Raw genomic sequence first — 16,572 nt, 5'->3', positions numbered from 1 at the left:
TTTGTTGGACATCTAGAGATTATGTTAAATATAATATTTACTTACAATTAGTCTCATTATATAGAGGATAATAAAATAGATTGTTTATATTTGAATTTAAGTATAAATGCGAATTTTAGATGTTGAACTTTAAATAAGAAGTTACTATCCAGATTAAAAAAGGTAACGATTTCTTTATACTTTATTATATTTTCATATCGAAGATACGTCTACAATCGACTCTTTCTGACGCATGCAAGCACATAGATTCGTTTCGCTGCTGGATACTGACACATCATTTTCAACAATGAATATTACAATAAGAATAGCATATAACTAGTCAGAAATATTGTTTTAACCAGCATAACAAGTCTGATCTGATTTGTATTTATATTCTTAAGATGTCTCTATATATATCATCATTTCGCTGATAACTTTAAGCCTCCATCCTTACAAGTATTCGGTCATAGAAGTTCGATAATTTTTTGCATATATAAACTTTTACTAATCGGAAAACTGTAATATATGAGATGAAAGAATAATTAGAATGAAGAATAATTTAGCAAATACGTATTGCGTCTATAGAAAAGCGTTTTCCTAGTACAATTTTTTCATAATATACTTTTTTCGATAATAATTGCACAAAGATAGATTTTAATTTGCTCTTCTTGTACGAAACTTTAATGTTCGATTCATCGTATATAATTACCACATGGATACTACGAAAATTATTTAATTTCCGAAGAAGCGCTAGTATTGACATAAACTTGAAGAATATGCGATGAATTGATATTCGAAATTACTAAGGTATCTTGCTCGTGCACCACAGTATGCTTTAACATATTTTTTTCCCCGTTTAAAGATCTCGTTACACCGGCTGCACTGGCACTGCATCGATCTGCCGTTGCGCGTTTAGCGTGCTTTAACATGTCATTTTTCTGTGAGAAACTTTTACCACAGGTCTCACAAGGATAAGGCTTAACACCCGTGTGGATTCTCTCGTGCACGATTAGCGCGCCTTTGCGCGTAAAATCTTTGTTGCAAAAATGACACTTGTGTGGCTTCAGACCCGTGTGGATCCTCATGTGCTGGCTGAGATTACTGGAGCATCTATACCGCATGTTGCATACCTTGCAAACGTATGGACGTTCACCGGTATGTATCCTTTCGTGGATTAGCCGTGCCTCTTTCGAAACAAACGAATCTCCGCAATAGTGACACATGTGTGGCCTCTCTCTCAAATGCATCGACTTCTTGTGATACATCAGCGAACTTTTACTTGCTAATTTCTTGCCACATTCGTCACATTCATAAAACTTATCGTTTCCATGTACGCGCTCGTGATTTAATAAAATAGCGCGTTTCGAGAATATCTTACTACAAATGTTACAACGCCATATTTCCTTGTCGGTACATTTCTTCTTAATACTGTCCACTATTTCCTCCTCGGTATGCTTTTTCCTATGTATCTTCAATTCACTCATGGATTTACATCTGTAGGCGCAAACCTATAATAAAGCGTACGAAGCAATTGATAACGTTCCCAATCAATTTTCAATGAGAATATGGCTAATATCAATGACATAAAGATAAGAAATTTAATAATTTATGTAAAGTTTTTACAAAATACCTACGCTGCATGTGTATCCTCCATTATCGTTATTATGCCGTTTCACGTGTGTGTTCATATTTCCTTTACGATTAAATGTTGCATCGCAAATCGGACATGTGTGCCTATTAGAGCCATGCAATAATTTGTGTTGTCGCAATTGAATCCTCCTATAAAATGCTTTTCCGCACTGTTCACAAGAATAAGGTCTGTTGCCATTGTGTTGATTCATATGTTCCCTCAAATGAAATCTATACAAACAAGAAATACGCAAGTAATATATAATTCTTTTTTAATGAATTTAGTTGAAATAATTTGGAGAATAAACCTCTATATATATATATATATATATGTATATACACACTATACCGTGATCTAAATGCATTGCCACAGATCTCACACACGTGTCTTTTCTTTATAGATTCGTCCAAATGAATTCTTTTATGCCCTCTTAAATTATTGGAATGCTTAAAGCTTTTTCCGCACAGATCGCAAAGATAGGGTTTATCTATTCTGTGAGTAGCTTCGTGAATATCTAAACTAGACCATTTCTCGTATGTTTTATCGCATGAAGAGCACTGAAATGATAATCGTCCTTCGTGCGATTCCATGATATGAATTACCAAGTCTTTTCTGTTACAATATTCTTTTTTACAATGACCGCATCTTTTATTAACTTCAATAAGATTTCCATGAAGATATTTATGATTATCATAATCCAGCTGACATTTGAATGTTTGGTTGCAAACAGCACAATGTAATGATTCACAGCTTTCAACATTATTGATAATTTGTTTGCCATCGAATCTTTTGTTGCACGTCTGGAAATTTTCTACTTTGCAATTAATCTGCTTGTCTCTGCCAGACCTTTTATTTTCTGCAGTTCTAGACATATCTGCACGTTTAGAGACATTTTGTTCCTTAGCACAAAACATTTTATGATTCTCAAATATTTTCTGTGTTTCACAAAAAGTTTGGCATTGCCGACATAAAACGCTAGGGCTTCCATTCTGGATCTTATCTTGTTGAATTTTTGAAATCTCTTCTGTGATAGTTACGTTACTTTCACTATTAACTCCTCTACTACTAGTCTGGATTAAAGTACTGAGTTCTAATGGTACAACATTCTTCGTAATGCTCTGAAAATTATTATTCTGTATTTCAGAACATTCTCCATTTCCTAATCCTCTCAAACTTGTTTCTGAATCAGAGTTCATCATCTTATTTATAGTAAATGAATTAGGATGCGTATCAAGATCCATATATATTTCTTCAACTATCTCTAATGAACATTCGTTAATCAACGCATTGTACTTATTCTCGTATTCCGGCTGCAAAACAAAACATTTATCGATTATACAACAAATGTACTTGGAAAACATTTTTTACAAATAAATGAATATAACTTTTAAAAACCTTTATAATTACGGTCGAATAACACACTTACCTCTCTCTCAATATTTAGAATCTGTTTCAAGCGCATATCAGTTCTTAGACATGAAACGACTAGTGAGTGTGCAATTTCCAATTTGTTACAGCAATCGGTACATACTTTCTGTGGCAATGAATCGTCTATGTCAATCGTGATAGGCATATGCAAATTTATTCTCTCTTTTAATTTAAGCTCTATGCCCTCGGCTGTAAAGATGTCTATTCCATCCAGAATGGATTTGCCACAGATTCGACATAAATTGGCAAATCTAACAGATACATTACGATACTCGTCTATCTCAATTTCATTCATATCGCAATACGTTTGAGGCACATCACCACCTACTTGTTGGAAAGGCTGTGCTTTATCAAACATATTTATTAAGTTTTCACCATCGATAGTCAAGTCGGCCCCAAATAAAGTAGGAATAGTACCTTCTTTTAAAACAATGGGAACAGTTTTGCTCACGTAACAGCGATCTTCAACGTGATGAGAACAAACGTAATATGTCAAATGCAATTCCGCATTCGATTTTGTGACTAAATCCGATCTGCCGCAACATTCCGCCCATACTTTGGCTCTGTAAAAATCATTGTCAAATTCAAAATTCAAACCAGTGACATAAGTCAAAGTACGATAATTACAGATACCTAGTTGTACTATATGTTAGCGATAACTATAGATAAATAGATAGCCTTTGAGCCCAACAATAAAATGAAGAAAATGAATTTAATTATCTAACTAATAATAATTTATCGAACTAAGCATCGCATTAAGAATGAATGCGAAAATGTTCCTTCACCTATCAGAAAATATATTGTGACATAACACTTACGTGTCATCGTTGGGAAAATTGATAAAAGTGACATTCGACGAATCCTCGCTTTCTGACGAATATTTACAATTTAACGCGGCGCAAACGATTCTCATGTGTCGGACGATTGTTCCTAATTGCAATTGTAGAAGAATATATAGGTTTTGTCGTCAAGACTGTACTCTCTCTCTCTCTGTGTCTCTGCAATTCTTTTTCTTCTTCTTCCTCTCCTTCCAAAATTCCCAATGGATTTCCAGCTCAAAGCTTAAGTCTCTGCGATGACTGCGATTCGGATACGCAGGGAAACGAGACTAACGAAAGTGGAGTAGTAGACTAGTGGATAGTGAAGTCAAGTCAATAATGGAAAGGTTAGGTTGCTGGTTGCTGCCCCCCCCCCCCCATTGCATTCAGCCCTGTTCCACAGCCGCCAGAGGCAGAGGATCAGAGGGTTGTAAAGAAACCACGTGATCGCTACGCCAATCTACTCACGTTTTCCATCAACTAATCCATTCGTGGCGCTTCAATTTAAAATTATACATATTCTAGAATATTCCACTAATCTTGTAATTAAATCCGTGGTTTCTTCATGCTAATTAATTTTTAATGAATAAAAGATAATGTAAAGTTGCAAACTGCCTGGAAACATAATTCACAAATGTAATTAATTACGTAATGCAATTCAGTCATTAATGTAAATATAATTGATGCTAAATCAGAAATATGTGTAAATATCGAAAGTGATGTTATGAAATAAATACGAATTCATTGGTATGAATATGAATCCGAAATATGAATAGCTCAATGATCACACATATGTATATTTTCATAACTCATGAATATGAATTAATTTAAATAGGCAAACAATCACGTGTTTTGAATAATTTAGTTATATATGTATAGTCAGCCAACCAGCAAACAGAAACTTAATAGCAACATATACATATATACATATATGTATAAAGTAGGAACAATAAGTTACAACTTTACAAGTAAATTATATAAACAGTCTGATATTATTCTCCGGCTGAATCCAATACATGAAATACTTCTGAATTGTCGATATCTAAGAACAAACATTTAAAAATGTCATTGTAGAACTCTGGATAATATTCGCACGCCCGCTGGCAGTCGGGCGTAAAATTTATTTCCAACAGCTTGGGCTGCATTTCGCAGTCTCTCCACTCCAACATCAAGTCGGCGGCGTAAACGGCTCTGCTTTGCGGACTCTCGCCTATTCCTTTTGGCGGCGGCTGCGCGACTGCAGCTTCGAAAGTTTGTCGTAAAACGGAAAGAACCTTCGGCTCGACACAAGTCTTCCAAGGATAATCAGGATACTGATTTTCCCATTCTACAATAAAATCGGCGCATTTCATATGAAACAGCGGATTCTCCTCGGTATAATTCATCACGGTGAAATGTTGCATATACGTATCAAAATTGTTCAATGCAAACGGTTGATTTGCAAAACGCAGAAAGAAATTTGCATAAGCGTACGCCCGTAGCGGCTTTACAGATTTGAGCAACACAACGTATCTCATATCGAATTTCACTTGATTCATGTCCGGTCTGTTGTACAAAATTGGCCGCGTGATGTACTTCTGCGCGATTTTCGGACCTGTGCAAGGCAGTCGCAGAATGTGATAGAGATTGTTCGTGATATGAGTATCTAAGCCTCTCGCCAAGTTCCACGGTTTGCAAATCCAATAATTATCCAAATTCTTGTCTACCCGTTGCGTAAAATAAGCGACAAATTGTGCCAATTCCGTACTTAGATTATACGTCGTCGGTAACCATGTTGGATAAGTCTCGAGAGTATCTGAATCGCACAATTTGTTCGTTGCTTTTCTTCTACATACAATCGATAAAAGATCCTTTGTTGTCAAGACATTCTCATATGGAAATTGATTTATAAAAACATGAGGCGAGGAAACATTTAATTCTTTGTACGTCTTGTAGTGAGATACGAGCCACAGGATGTCCGCCTCTTCTTCGTTGTCGGTGATTTCAAATGCCGGATCTGTCAAATAATTATTCACGTAACTGTACTGTGAAAATACCTTTAATTTTCTACCAGTATCTGTTTTGATTGCATCCAGGTTCTCTGGCAAACTTTCAGGAATATGACCTGCTAAAAAATAATCTGCATCTGGCTCGTTCTGTTGAAAACTTTCATCTTCAAAAGTGCTATGGGCCCAAGGCAACAATAGGGCACGTCTTTTTTTAGGATCCTTCGTCTGACCTTCTACAAAATCTCTCGTGACTTCATCCCCTGCAGCAACGTCTCTTATAGGAAATAGAAGCGTATAAATTACAGTAATTACACCTTCTGTCATATGCAGAAAAGGGACGGCTCTAAAATTTGGCTCGTTGCTATGGTTTATCGCTGAACCAACCTCATCCATAATATACCATACTGGCATTCTATCTTCTATCTCTCCATAGTTGACGGAATACGATTGATTGTAACGCCACATTTCGTCCGTAACATTCTTGATTTTCTCTTGCTCATCCACCTCGGTGTTTAATCCCATGAGAAAGCACATTCGATCAAGCAGACCAGGTACTTGAATTAAATTCTGTTGAACATTACTGACGTCGTATGTCCATGCATGATCAATAAGATAAATATTATTGGGATCTTGTGTGGAAATGCCACATTCTGTAGATACTATTAGCTTCCATGTTGGTTCTGTAACATGCTTCTCTCCATTTTCATATTCTACTTTTGTCAACTGAAAGACAAGGCCAGCATCATAAATCTGATCTTTTAACTTGTTGTATAAAACTTTCCAAAATAATTGTGGGACACCGTAAGACTGAAGTTGCGCTTTATGTGTCGCAAGAAACACATTAAATAAGTCAATACCATCCATTGTGAAAAATACATAAGCTGGCCTAAAACAAATAAATATTTTATTTATTACTTATTCTAATTAAGAACAACAAAGTCAAATATATATATATATATAAAAGAACCTGTCTCTTGAAATTGACACGTGCGAGATGTTGAAAATACAGAAAATAACCAGTTCATGTAAAACGTTGACATAAATTAGATAAATGTTGGCATTATTGCAAATAACGGTACACAATAAGTAAGACCGTCGAAACCCCCTAGAAGAAATTGACCAATCACATTTAAACAATTCGGTCATTGACCAATGCGATTGGTCAATTTCTTCTAGGGGGTTTCGACGGTCTCACGTCCCACGTCCCATGAAAAAGGCCGGCCGGGGGCCAGGATGGCTTGGGATGGCCTCTCTCCGGCTTCTCTTTAGTTCGTGATTCGTGTCATTCGTGATACAAATTGAGTGAGGTTAAGTTATCTAACGTACGAAGAAGATATACGAACTGCTAAAACTATCGGCTGATATAATGTAAATATAATGAAAATAAATCAGCATAATGAGCAGAACATCAGTGTTTCTTAAAAATTTAATTTAATTTATCGAAAAAATTGAATTCTGATTTTTTGTAGTATTTTATAAGTAGGCAATATAAATGCTTGTTCTAATAGTAATTAATTTGGTATTAATTTGCAACGTCTAATATACACATTTAACTTTCATGCTATAATTAAATGAAAGCATTAAAACCAGGATATATTTAAATATAGATATCTAATTGTTGAGTTTGATTTTTATCTAACCTATATTAATTCAAGTTCTCTTCATATACCAAGTCTTGTTTAGTTTTAGGTAATGACAGCTATAAAAGTGCACGGTGGAATCGATATTTTAAGGCTACCGGTAAACGAGGAGGAACATGTTTGTCCTCCATGGCGTATCAAGTATACCCAGTCTCACATACTCCATTCAAAGTGTTCCAAGAACGAGGATGGCTGCGGTACCAACGACGCAAATGCCTGTCAATTTTGCGTGTATGTTATTTGTTATCTTGAAAATATCATAATATCAGAAATGCAACTCATATTCTTGTAGATATAGTAATGCGTTAGAATTGCCACATATGCCAGACATGGTGTTTCCCAATAACGTGTTATCCCTCAAGCATCAGAATGGAGCGTCGCTGCAATTTAATGCCTTGGATGCTCTAAGATATGTTTCCAATGGAAAGATCAATGTACAGCTTGCTTGTGCGGAAGCATGGAAGGAATCGAGGTATGTGCAAAATACTTATTTTAAACTTAATAAGTTTACATACTTCTATATAAATATACTTTTTCTATTTACATGTATATCGACAGATCAGAAAGCAGTGAATATCTAGAAGAAAAGATCAAGCCTTTTGACTGGACATTTACTACCAATTATACTGGTACAATATCCGGCTTTAAAGTCGAAGAAACAAATGAGAGAATTGATATGGATAAATTAAAACAGAGAGATAAGATTATGTTTTATCACGATTTAACATTATTTGAAGATGAACTTCATGACAATGGCATTGCAGCGAGTTCAGTCAAAATTGTAAGTTATCTCATAATATACTTGTAATAATGTGCCGCAAAGTTGCATTTCATATCTCTTGATTCTTTTTTTCCGTAGAGAGTCATGCCTGGCAGTTTTTTTATACTATTGCGATATTTTCTTAGAATCGATAATGTAATGCTAAGAATAAATGACACACGTATTTACCATGAAATTGGGAAAAATTACTTATTACGTGAGTTTACATCACGAGAAGCTAAAGTTAAAGATATTCGTGTAAGTAACACAGCATGATGACATCCATATTCCTTGTCAAGTTTCAAACGAAGATATTAAAAGCATCGTCAAATTTATTTCTTTAATATGTTAAAAGTAGTTGTAATATGTATGAATATATTTATACATTATTCTGATTATTTAGTTGACTTGGAATTGATAATAATTAAAGTCTTGAACAATTCTGTATCGATGATTAAGTATAGGGAGTTAAAATATATTATTTCTCCGTAAGGTTTCGCCGGCACTCTTCCTGGAACCAAGCGCAATAGCACCTCATTTGCCATTAACTGGAAGTCGATACGACAAACTAATGGTACCTGAAAAAGAAGAAGTTAAATTACATGAAGATACAACTGCACAAAATGAAACTATGACTGAAAAGAAATTAGTACAATCTGATGAACATACGGCAGACAGTTCCATCACCTAAGGCTTGCGCCAGGATTTTGATGTTGCACGATGTAATTTTGTCGTGCGCGCGCGATAAATGTAAAAAAAATGATACGAAATATATTATCATACTCAAATCATTAATTCTTGCTTGAACATTTCGCGAATATATATGATTTTAAAGATGGAAATCGAAAAACAATATAAGAAAGTTTTATTGTCTCTTTATCTGAAATTTATGTTAAGAATTTATCACAATTGATCTTAATCGTGCTTGTCACTTTAGTATCATGTATCATATCTTTCTCTTTCACTTGATTTTTAATAAAAACTAATAAAAACTTAAGCAAAACTGCTGAATTAACTTTTAACAATGTGTTTCTTGAATGGCACTATATGCTTACTCATGCGGCGTCACAATCAGCGATGAGAAGAATACAATGAATTTTGACACGACCTTCAAGTGACCTCGAGCACGAAAAATCACGTTTAAACAGAGACAGAACGGAGACAGCATAACGGGTCGTTGTGAAATTTAGAACTTTGGTTTATACCTTTGGTAAATAGATTTTAAGAGAAATATAAAAGTACAGAAAAACCATTTTATAAAGCAATTTAAATATTGAAACAGAACATTGTGATTTCTTTCATCATCTAATTTTATAAAATGCATTAAAATATGTAATCATATGTTCTGCTTATTTCTTTTTTTATTTAAATCTACGATTTGTCAGAATCTCAGCCTGAAAATAAGTAGACGGATTTTCTTTCTGGAAGCTGAAAATTTTCTTGTCTTTGTCGAAAAAATAATGTCTTAGGTCTTAGGTAATGTAAAGGTAAGTCAAGATCTGCCCATTGTTCCTTGTATGACTTGGGCCTTGGGCACGCTTATCGCACCTAACTCGCACATCGAAATTTGCACTTGTTGCAAATTTAAATCGACGGAAAATCTCTAGCGTTATTTTTCTGTTAAGACTTGGTAAAAACATTCACACGTTCACACGAATTGCTCGATTGATCCTGGACCAGAAAGATATCGGCCTGAGGAACGAATGTCAAAGGAAGCGCGACTGGGTCTTGGTCTCTTGAATTAGATTCCGCTCGAAGGGCTTCAGTCCGTGTTCCACCATTGCGTCCACCTCCTTTTCTCTACCGATCAAGTAGAAAATAAATGTCAAACGAAAAAGGAGCAAGGAAAAAAGAGACCGAGGGAATTGACCGGTCGCGACTTTCGACTCGGGCTGGGCCGTCTTCGGTCTTCCACGGTGGTTCGCGGCCGCAAGAAACTTGGGTGAATTCTATCGTATCGACGGGTCGACGATAGGGCGAGAGGCGGTGTGAGGAAGAGGAGAACGAGGGGAGGAAAAGGAGGAGGAGGCTGGAGGAGAGGAGGAAGAAATGCAACAAGAGCAAGAGACAAGGAGGTCGTCGACGACAGCAGTCTCTCGTGAGTAGGCTTATCCTATTGCCTCCGTCCCACCTTATAGCGCTCTCACACGCTACCAGCGGGTGCGTAGGTGTTTCCGGCCGGCTGAAGAAGCACGGCCGTCTGCGCTCGTCGATCCAGAAGAGGACGGTCGAGACAAGATAGAGAGACGAGGAAAAAGAAAAAGGAGAAGAGGAGAACGAAGAGGAAAAAAGACGGAGTGATGACGAGACGTAGTAGCGAGAATAGAAGAGCATAGAGCGAGCGATGAAAAGGAAGAGAGAGAGAGAGAGAGGGGGGGGAGGAGAGCTTCGGTGCTCCGGTCGAGAGACAGAGAACACTCGGCCGGAAGCAGTTACTCGCGCGATGCAACGAAAATATCAGGGCGTCCGTTTCGCAATAGTTTTGCCCGCGTCCGCGCCCGGAGTTTAATATAGAATACTCGCGGCCGGCTCCGTCGCGAAAACATCACGCTGACGTCGACCGTACGCGGGTTTCTTGTCTCTCTTTCTCTTTCTCTCTCTCTCTCTCTCTCTCTCTCTCTCTCTCTCTCTCTCTCTCTCACACTCTCCCGTTCCCTACTGTATCCGTCCGAGAAAAAGATCTCCTTTCCGTCTTCTTCTCCTTCCTCTCTTCGCGTCAGACGGACGCAAAGCGGGGCCCCTAAAATTAGGCTCGTGTCCACTCGCTCGACGTGGCTCGACGTGCTACCGCCGCCACTGTAGCCGCCGTAGATGACATCGAAGAGCGCCGGAGACGGGAGAGCCGGACTCGTCGAAGGTCTTTGTCCGTGACAGTGGTGCGTGCTCGCGGTGGCACGTAGCGACCTTTGAATAGCAGAAACAAGGTGCGCGACATCGGCGACGGCGACGGCGACGGCGACACGTAACGAGGTTGACGAGGTTCCGTCAGATTCTCTTCTGTCCTCCCTCTCCGATATCGCGAAACGGGGACGGGAAGTACGGGAACGACCGTGACGTCATAGGGAAGCGGGATCTTATCGCGGCAATTCGGGAAGGCGTTCACATCCGGGACGCTACCGACTACTTACTCCGCGATGCTTTCGCTTCGACGCAAAAAATGAGAATGGCTGATGCGACTCGTTCGCGGCGGCGGCGGCGACGATTCGAAAGCGAAAAGAGGAGCGAAATCTTATATCGATTCGCGGATATTATTTCGGTATTTCAACATCGATGTTATTTGACGACTGACTTTGCCTAGAGGGCAAGAACGAAGAGCGAAAGAATGAAAACGTTATGTCACCTCGCAGGTTCCTATTTCGATACCTTGAAACTAGATCGATGTCTTCCTGCAATTTAGCAGCTGAAGGATGAAAACGTGATATACGATTATACGTAAGATGTAACGTTCATTTCTTCATTCTGTCGTTTTCAAGTCATAGACAATAATACCTTAATATCGTCAGAGACGAAATCGTTCTTTCGAGCCAAGTTTCCTGTATCTTAAATTTTTACAATATCTTTTCTCGCTTTTTTTTCAACATATAAGAGTCCGGATGAATAATTATTTCATATAATATATATCGAACGCATAAAGTGCAAAAGGCAAAGTAGATCAAATATAATAAAAGTCAAAACTTTTTCGTGGAAAAAAATCTATTTGTTTTACAATTCCTTTCTTTCGCTTTTCCCCGCTCCCCCCCTCATCCCCTCTTCCAGTCTTCGATATAGATCTCTCTTTTTATGGAGAAAATATATAACGTACTATGTACGTGTATATACATAGCGATTGGAAAGAACAGATTTATAGACAATCGCGCGACGAAGCGAACTCTAGAATCCGGACTCCCACGTTTATCCGACCTCGTTACGCGGGTCGTGCACGTTGAGAAGGGTGAGAAAGGGTCCGCCCGAATGATTTTCACAAGATCTCGACATCGCGCTTTAAACGCGGAAATCCAATGTCGACGTTTCTCGTGATGCCCCAATGTCTTGACATGCTTAACGAGTCGCTAAGAGAGGGCAATTTTCCGTTGCCGCTGCGTCGTTCGAGCGTGGAGGAAGGGATAAGTAACAACACGACGAGAGGGACGAGGGACGAGGGACGAGGGACGCCGACGAAGGGGAGAAAGAAGAGGACGAAGTATGGAGGAAGGGGAGATGAAAAAGGGAGGCCTGGTACTGGCTCTTCGAGCCTTCGTGGAAGACGACGGTGGTGGGAGGGTACGGGAGGAGGCGAGGAAGGAATGCCACTTCCGGTCACATGACACCACTGGACCAGCCGGCCACTTTGCTCTCTTCTTATTTTCGGCTCGTCACGCGTGTCCGGACCTCTTTCCGTCCTCTTTCTCCCTTACGCTCTATCTCTCTCTCTCTCTCTTGCTCTCTCTCTCTCCCCTCGATTAACGCGCGGCGTCACAAATCGGTCACGAACGAGAGAAAGAGACGCCGAACGCGCGGATGGACGGCCGGCTGGCTGTTTTTCGACTTTCGTTAACGATGTCGTCGCTCAGCGAGATCTCTGGTCGATAATTTCGAACACGGGATATACCATGCAGTCATGCACCTGCGAGTCACCGGTCGAGAAATATCGTTAGATAATACTTCCTTGCAGAATAAAGTTACTTTCGTCATTATTTCGCAAATATATCGATTTCTGGGAGAAACAACGCTGACAATGATCAACAGTGAAAAAACAAGGACGTAATGAGCGTAATGAGATTTTGTCAGTCTCGCGTTCACTCTACCTTCAAGCCAAGTTAACATTGAAAATTAAAATTCAAAAAAGGTATCCGTTCCAACTTAGTTAGCTAAAATCAACTAATTATTTTGTTATTTTGTTAATATTAAAGTATTCCTAAGTGCGCGCAAAGGGTCGCATCTTATACTTGATTTACGTACGCACTTGGAATTTCTTTTTCTTTCTTTCTTTTTTTTTTTTAATTACGCCCATGTGGCGCAAGACGTGTCACAATCCTGCCGTTAACCCTTCGTGCAGCTATACCGCTCTCGATTTTCTTCCTCGACAGTCTCGGCGGCGGCGGCGGCGGCAGCAACGAACGTTACAGCAGAACTACGTTGAACTGCATCGCGCCGCAGCCGGGCTAACGGGCTTACATCCGTTCGCTTCCCTCGCCGCCCGCCACGGTGTATCCAATTGCCCGCTGATGACGATCTGGGACCTCTTGGTAATGATCGCCTTGTCGATTGGCTGCAAAGCAAACAGAGCAGAAGCAGACTCTCACCGCGGCTTCTTGGCGATGGCAACGATGGCAACGACAAATCATACTCCTTCAAGTCTATGATATGCATGATCGACAACAAAAAAGGAATGAAACGGAATATCCAACGGTCTACTCTCTATTGATCTATTCTTCTGTCCCATCGCAACTGTTCTCGCACCCAAGATGTCTTGTCGTAAGAACGATGTATACCCAAGTTTTGCAATGAAATAAAACGTTGAGCAAAAGCTCAACTTGATGTCAAAAGTTAAAATGAATGGCCTGTTTTTAGATCATCACGTATGTATATATTCAGAAAGGAAATGTAGTTAAATAAGAACAGCATTATAATACAGAATATATACCTAGACTCTTCAGATTCAAAATTGTTACGCCTTACCTATCCATTTACCGAATTATATTTTTTCTTGAAACCTAACGGTACTTTATCGGAATTACATTCTGTAAAATGCAATTACATCGTGTGCTTTAAAATGAAAATGAAGAGTTTAATGTAAAAGAATCGAATTGGCGGGATGGTTAAACACGTCTTCGCAGATTTCTCTGCCTGACATGCCGAATATAGATGCACAAGTATATACATATCTATGCATTATATATACATACATATATATATATATATACATATTATATATATATGTATGTATATATATATATATTTACAAGACATATACAGATCGTATAGACTTACTATTAATAAAAACTTTTCGCTTAGCGACACACCCGCGTGCGCGCATATAAACGCGCGCATATGCATACTCATACATGCACACGTACATAAACACCCGCACTCGCGTTCCATTCACGCCTTCGTGTCCTTTCGCGCCTTCGCTAGTCGATCGGTGTGCAATCGCATTGTCCTCGGCGAACGTCCACGTCCAGTTTCGCGGTTTCAATTCGAGTCGAGTCAAGCGAGATAAAATCTCGCCGACCACGTGATCGACGTTAAAAGAAAAAGCATGCAAAATAAAGTAGAACACATTGCCATAGAGTACGTTGTGATGCATGCGTGAATCTCGGTTCTGATTCTATCCGGAAGTAAATCGAATTAAAAATCGAAGAGACGAGGCACCAATTAAACTACCAGATAAGACCAATGTGTGTGATTTAAAAAATTCTAAAAATCCGTTCGAAAACCAGATGTCGTTCGGTGGCTTGACTGGAAAACCATTTGTTCGTTTCCTCACTTGAAACGAAGAAATGCTTTTTAGAACGGTTGGGAGGACCGTGATCGTCAAGACTCGCGAATCGCGAAAAGACCAAGGCTAACTCGGCTCGCATCGCTTCACATTTACTCAGTTCGGTGTTTTCTTCCGTCATATCGCATTCATCTTTCATTAGAAACCTCGTTACGCCTTTTCGCACCGTCTAGACGTTCTCGCGCTGAGGCCATAACGCTCTTTTCGTGCTGTCCCATCATGCTTTTCTTATCCTCGTGGTCTCAATGCCCGCCCTTCGCGAAAGAAGGGTGAGCGAGCCATCGAGAGAGAAAGAGAGAGAGAGAGAGAGAGAAAATGCTCAATTTACTCCAATTCGAGCACGTTTTCCTCGAGCGCGTTCAACAACAGATTGCTCGAATTATCGTGACATCTCTTCCCGCATACCTGTCCGCAGTGATATCGCTCCTCGGCTCGTTTTCATTCTTACGCGATTATTTTGCCCATGCAATCGACCCAGTTATATCCGAGCATTCGCTCACACACAATCATTTGCCCACGCCTTGCGTTGAAATGCTAAAACCGAGTCGTACGACCCCACTCCGATCGATCGACTTCCAATCCGCGCCAAGATATTCGCGTCGAGGAATATCGCTCAAGGGGAAAACCACTCGCCGTATGCGATTTTCTTCCGACAAATTGATGCGGGTGATTTTTAATAAAGAATAATTGCCCTGGTGCATATCAGCGTTTAACATTATAACCATATTGCCATGTCCCTGCGAGGTCAATTCTTTATCTTTTGATTACGCGATTGATTACTTAGAACCGCCGAGAACATAAAACTCTATTATATTCAAGTGATCCGATATACGTGTAGAAGTACAAAATTTTCGTTAAACTTTTCATACTCCTACACATGCACGTATATGCACATGAATAACATATAACTCGTACAACTTAATAAAATGGTTTTAATGTTAAAATCATGCACCAGTTGCACCCAATGTCCCGAGAGAGGGGGGAGAGAGGGAGAGGGAGGGGGGAGAGAGAGATAAAGAGAAAAAATGGATTTACTATTTTCCGTGATCGGCGAGAAAAGCGAGTGCGAGTTTGTCTGCGATGTTACCGATCTTAACACAAGTTTCTATTTATAGCTAACGAAATCACTGGGATGGGAGTTGAGAGCTGGGGGGGGGGGGGGAATAGCGGGCGGTTTCCTCTTTCTTGCGACTCCATTTTCGCGCGTATACGTATGGCTGTATAGCCCGTTTTTAAATGACAAACGCTAACTGATAAAAAGGATACTCGCATAAGACTAGATAATACTGGAGAAAACATTAACAAAATGGGAAAACACGACGATCTGCGCGGGCCTCCGGTATTTTTCGCCTCGCATATCTCCCTCCAGTCTTTCCTGCTCATGCAACCATTGATTTTTAGCGCCATTACTTATAAATCATGTCGTAACACAAAAATCAAAATTTAAAACTCTGTTTCTATCTCTTGCTCTCTTTTCTCTCTTTTCCCATCTCTTTTACCGTCAGAAAACTTTCGCCATGCTAGCAGAGTTTGACTCAGCGGCCACATTGGTCTATGCGTATACGTATTGGTACAATTTGCTTACGTTTCTCTGTCCCCTCTGCTCCCTTCATTCTATCAATCGTCTCTCGCTCTATCATAAACCATACGCTTAGCGTTACAGCCGCAAATAAATTAACCGTAGAAAAGTTTGTTCTTTATACAAACATAATATACAATATACATTTCTATCTATCTATCTGTCTATATATATACATATATATATATATATATATATATATATATATAATATTCTTTATCTTTTTTTCTTTCTTCTGTGGTTTTATTAAATCCCTCCCCCCTCCCCCCTGC

The 16,572-nt window shown here is 39.2% G+C and overlaps 3 protein-coding genes across 9 annotated transcripts; 1 reads left to right on the top strand and 2 right to left on the bottom strand.

Annotated features, from left to right (window-relative positions):
- Positions 1 to 153: 153 nt before the first annotated feature.
- LOC112453999 (zinc finger protein 2-like) lies at positions 154 to 4,230 on the bottom strand. 5 transcript variants are annotated; one of them, XM_025015122.1, is made up of 6 exons: positions 3,856 to 4,230; positions 3,455 to 3,600; positions 3,036 to 3,382; positions 1,958 to 2,919; positions 1,614 to 1,839; positions 154 to 1,487 (listed from the first exon to the last, which is right to left on the bottom strand). In XM_025015122.1, the coding sequence occupies exons 1-6, from the start codon at positions 3,948 to 3,950 to the stop codon at positions 708 to 710; spliced, it is 2,556 nt and encodes an 851-aa protein (XP_024870890.1). In that variant the 5' UTR covers positions 3,951 to 4,230; the 3' UTR covers positions 154 to 707. The 5 variants fall into 5 exon arrangements, with proteins under 5 accessions (XP_024870890.1, XP_024870891.1, XP_024870892.1 ...); XM_025015123.1 differs by having other exon boundaries at positions 3,036 to 3,364; XM_025015124.1 differs by having other exon boundaries at positions 3,036 to 3,361.
- Positions 4,231 to 4,824: 594 nt separating this feature from the next.
- Positions 4,825 to 6,894, bottom strand: LOC112453941 (tubulin--tyrosine ligase-like protein 12). Of its 2 annotated transcripts, none has more exons than XM_025014997.1 (2): positions 6,811 to 6,894; positions 4,825 to 6,729 (listed from the first exon to the last, which is right to left on the bottom strand). In XM_025014997.1, the coding sequence occupies exon 2, from the start codon at positions 6,705 to 6,707 to the stop codon at positions 4,848 to 4,850; it is 1,860 nt and encodes a 619-aa protein (XP_024870765.1). In that variant the 5' UTR covers positions 6,708 to 6,729; positions 6,811 to 6,894; the 3' UTR covers positions 4,825 to 4,847. The 2 variants fall into 2 exon arrangements, with proteins under 2 accessions (XP_024870765.1, XP_024870766.1); XM_025014998.1 differs by lacking the exon at positions 6,811 to 6,894 and having other exon boundaries at positions 4,825 to 6,117; positions 6,228 to 6,320.
- Positions 6,895 to 7,102: 208 nt separating this feature from the next.
- LOC112453946 (TIP41-like protein) lies at positions 7,103 to 9,495 on the top strand. Of its 2 annotated transcripts, XM_025015004.1 has the most exons (6): positions 7,103 to 7,211; positions 7,527 to 7,714; positions 7,776 to 7,955; positions 8,042 to 8,264; positions 8,343 to 8,501; positions 8,737 to 9,495. In XM_025015004.1, the coding sequence occupies exons 2-6, from the start codon at positions 7,536 to 7,538 to the stop codon at positions 8,932 to 8,934; spliced, it is 939 nt and encodes a 312-aa protein (XP_024870772.1). In that variant the 5' UTR covers positions 7,103 to 7,211; positions 7,527 to 7,535; the 3' UTR covers positions 8,935 to 9,495. The 2 variants fall into 2 exon arrangements, with proteins under 2 accessions (XP_024870772.1, XP_024870773.1); XM_025015005.1 differs by lacking the exon at positions 7,103 to 7,211 and having other exon boundaries at positions 7,628 to 7,712.
- Positions 9,496 to 16,572: the final 7,077 nt, after the last annotated feature.

The sequence above is a fragment of the Temnothorax curvispinosus genome, unplaced genomic scaffold (assembly GCF_003070985.1).
Source record: "Temnothorax curvispinosus isolate PA1 unplaced genomic scaffold, ASM307098v1 QBEX01004771.1, whole genome shotgun sequence".
Classification (NCBI taxonomy): Eukaryota; Metazoa; Arthropoda; class Insecta; order Hymenoptera; family Formicidae; genus Temnothorax; species Temnothorax curvispinosus.
Note: the sequence above shows the minus strand (reverse complement) of the source record. Positions and strands in the feature narration are given on the sequence as shown.

Coding starts and splice junctions, on each gene's coding strand:
- LOC112453999 (XM_025015121.1), bottom strand. CDS start 3,950: ATGAGAATCGTTTGCGCCGCGTTAAATTGTAAATATTCGTCAGAAAGC. Junction 2,920..3,035: donor TTCTAAATATTGAGAGAGAG/GTAAGTGTGTTA, acceptor TTTGTTTTGCAG/CCGGAATACGAGAATAAGTA. Junction 1,840..1,957: donor GGCAATGCATTTAGATCACG/GTATAGTGTGTA, acceptor TTGTTTGTATAG/ATTTCATTTGAGGGAACATA.
- LOC112453941 (XM_025014997.1), bottom strand. CDS start 6,707: ATGGATGGTATTGACTTATTTAATGTGTTTCTTGCGACACATAAAGCG.
- LOC112453946 (XM_025015004.1), top strand. CDS start 7,536: ATGACAGCTATAAAAGTGCACGGTGGAATCGATATTTTAAGGCTACCG. Junction 7,715..7,775: donor AATGCCTGTCAATTTTGCGT/GTATGTTATTTG, acceptor ATATTCTTGTAG/ATATAGTAATGCGTTAGAAT. Junction 8,265..8,342: donor CAGCGAGTTCAGTCAAAATT/GTAAGTTATCTC, acceptor TTTTTTCCGTAG/AGAGTCATGCCTGGCAGTTT.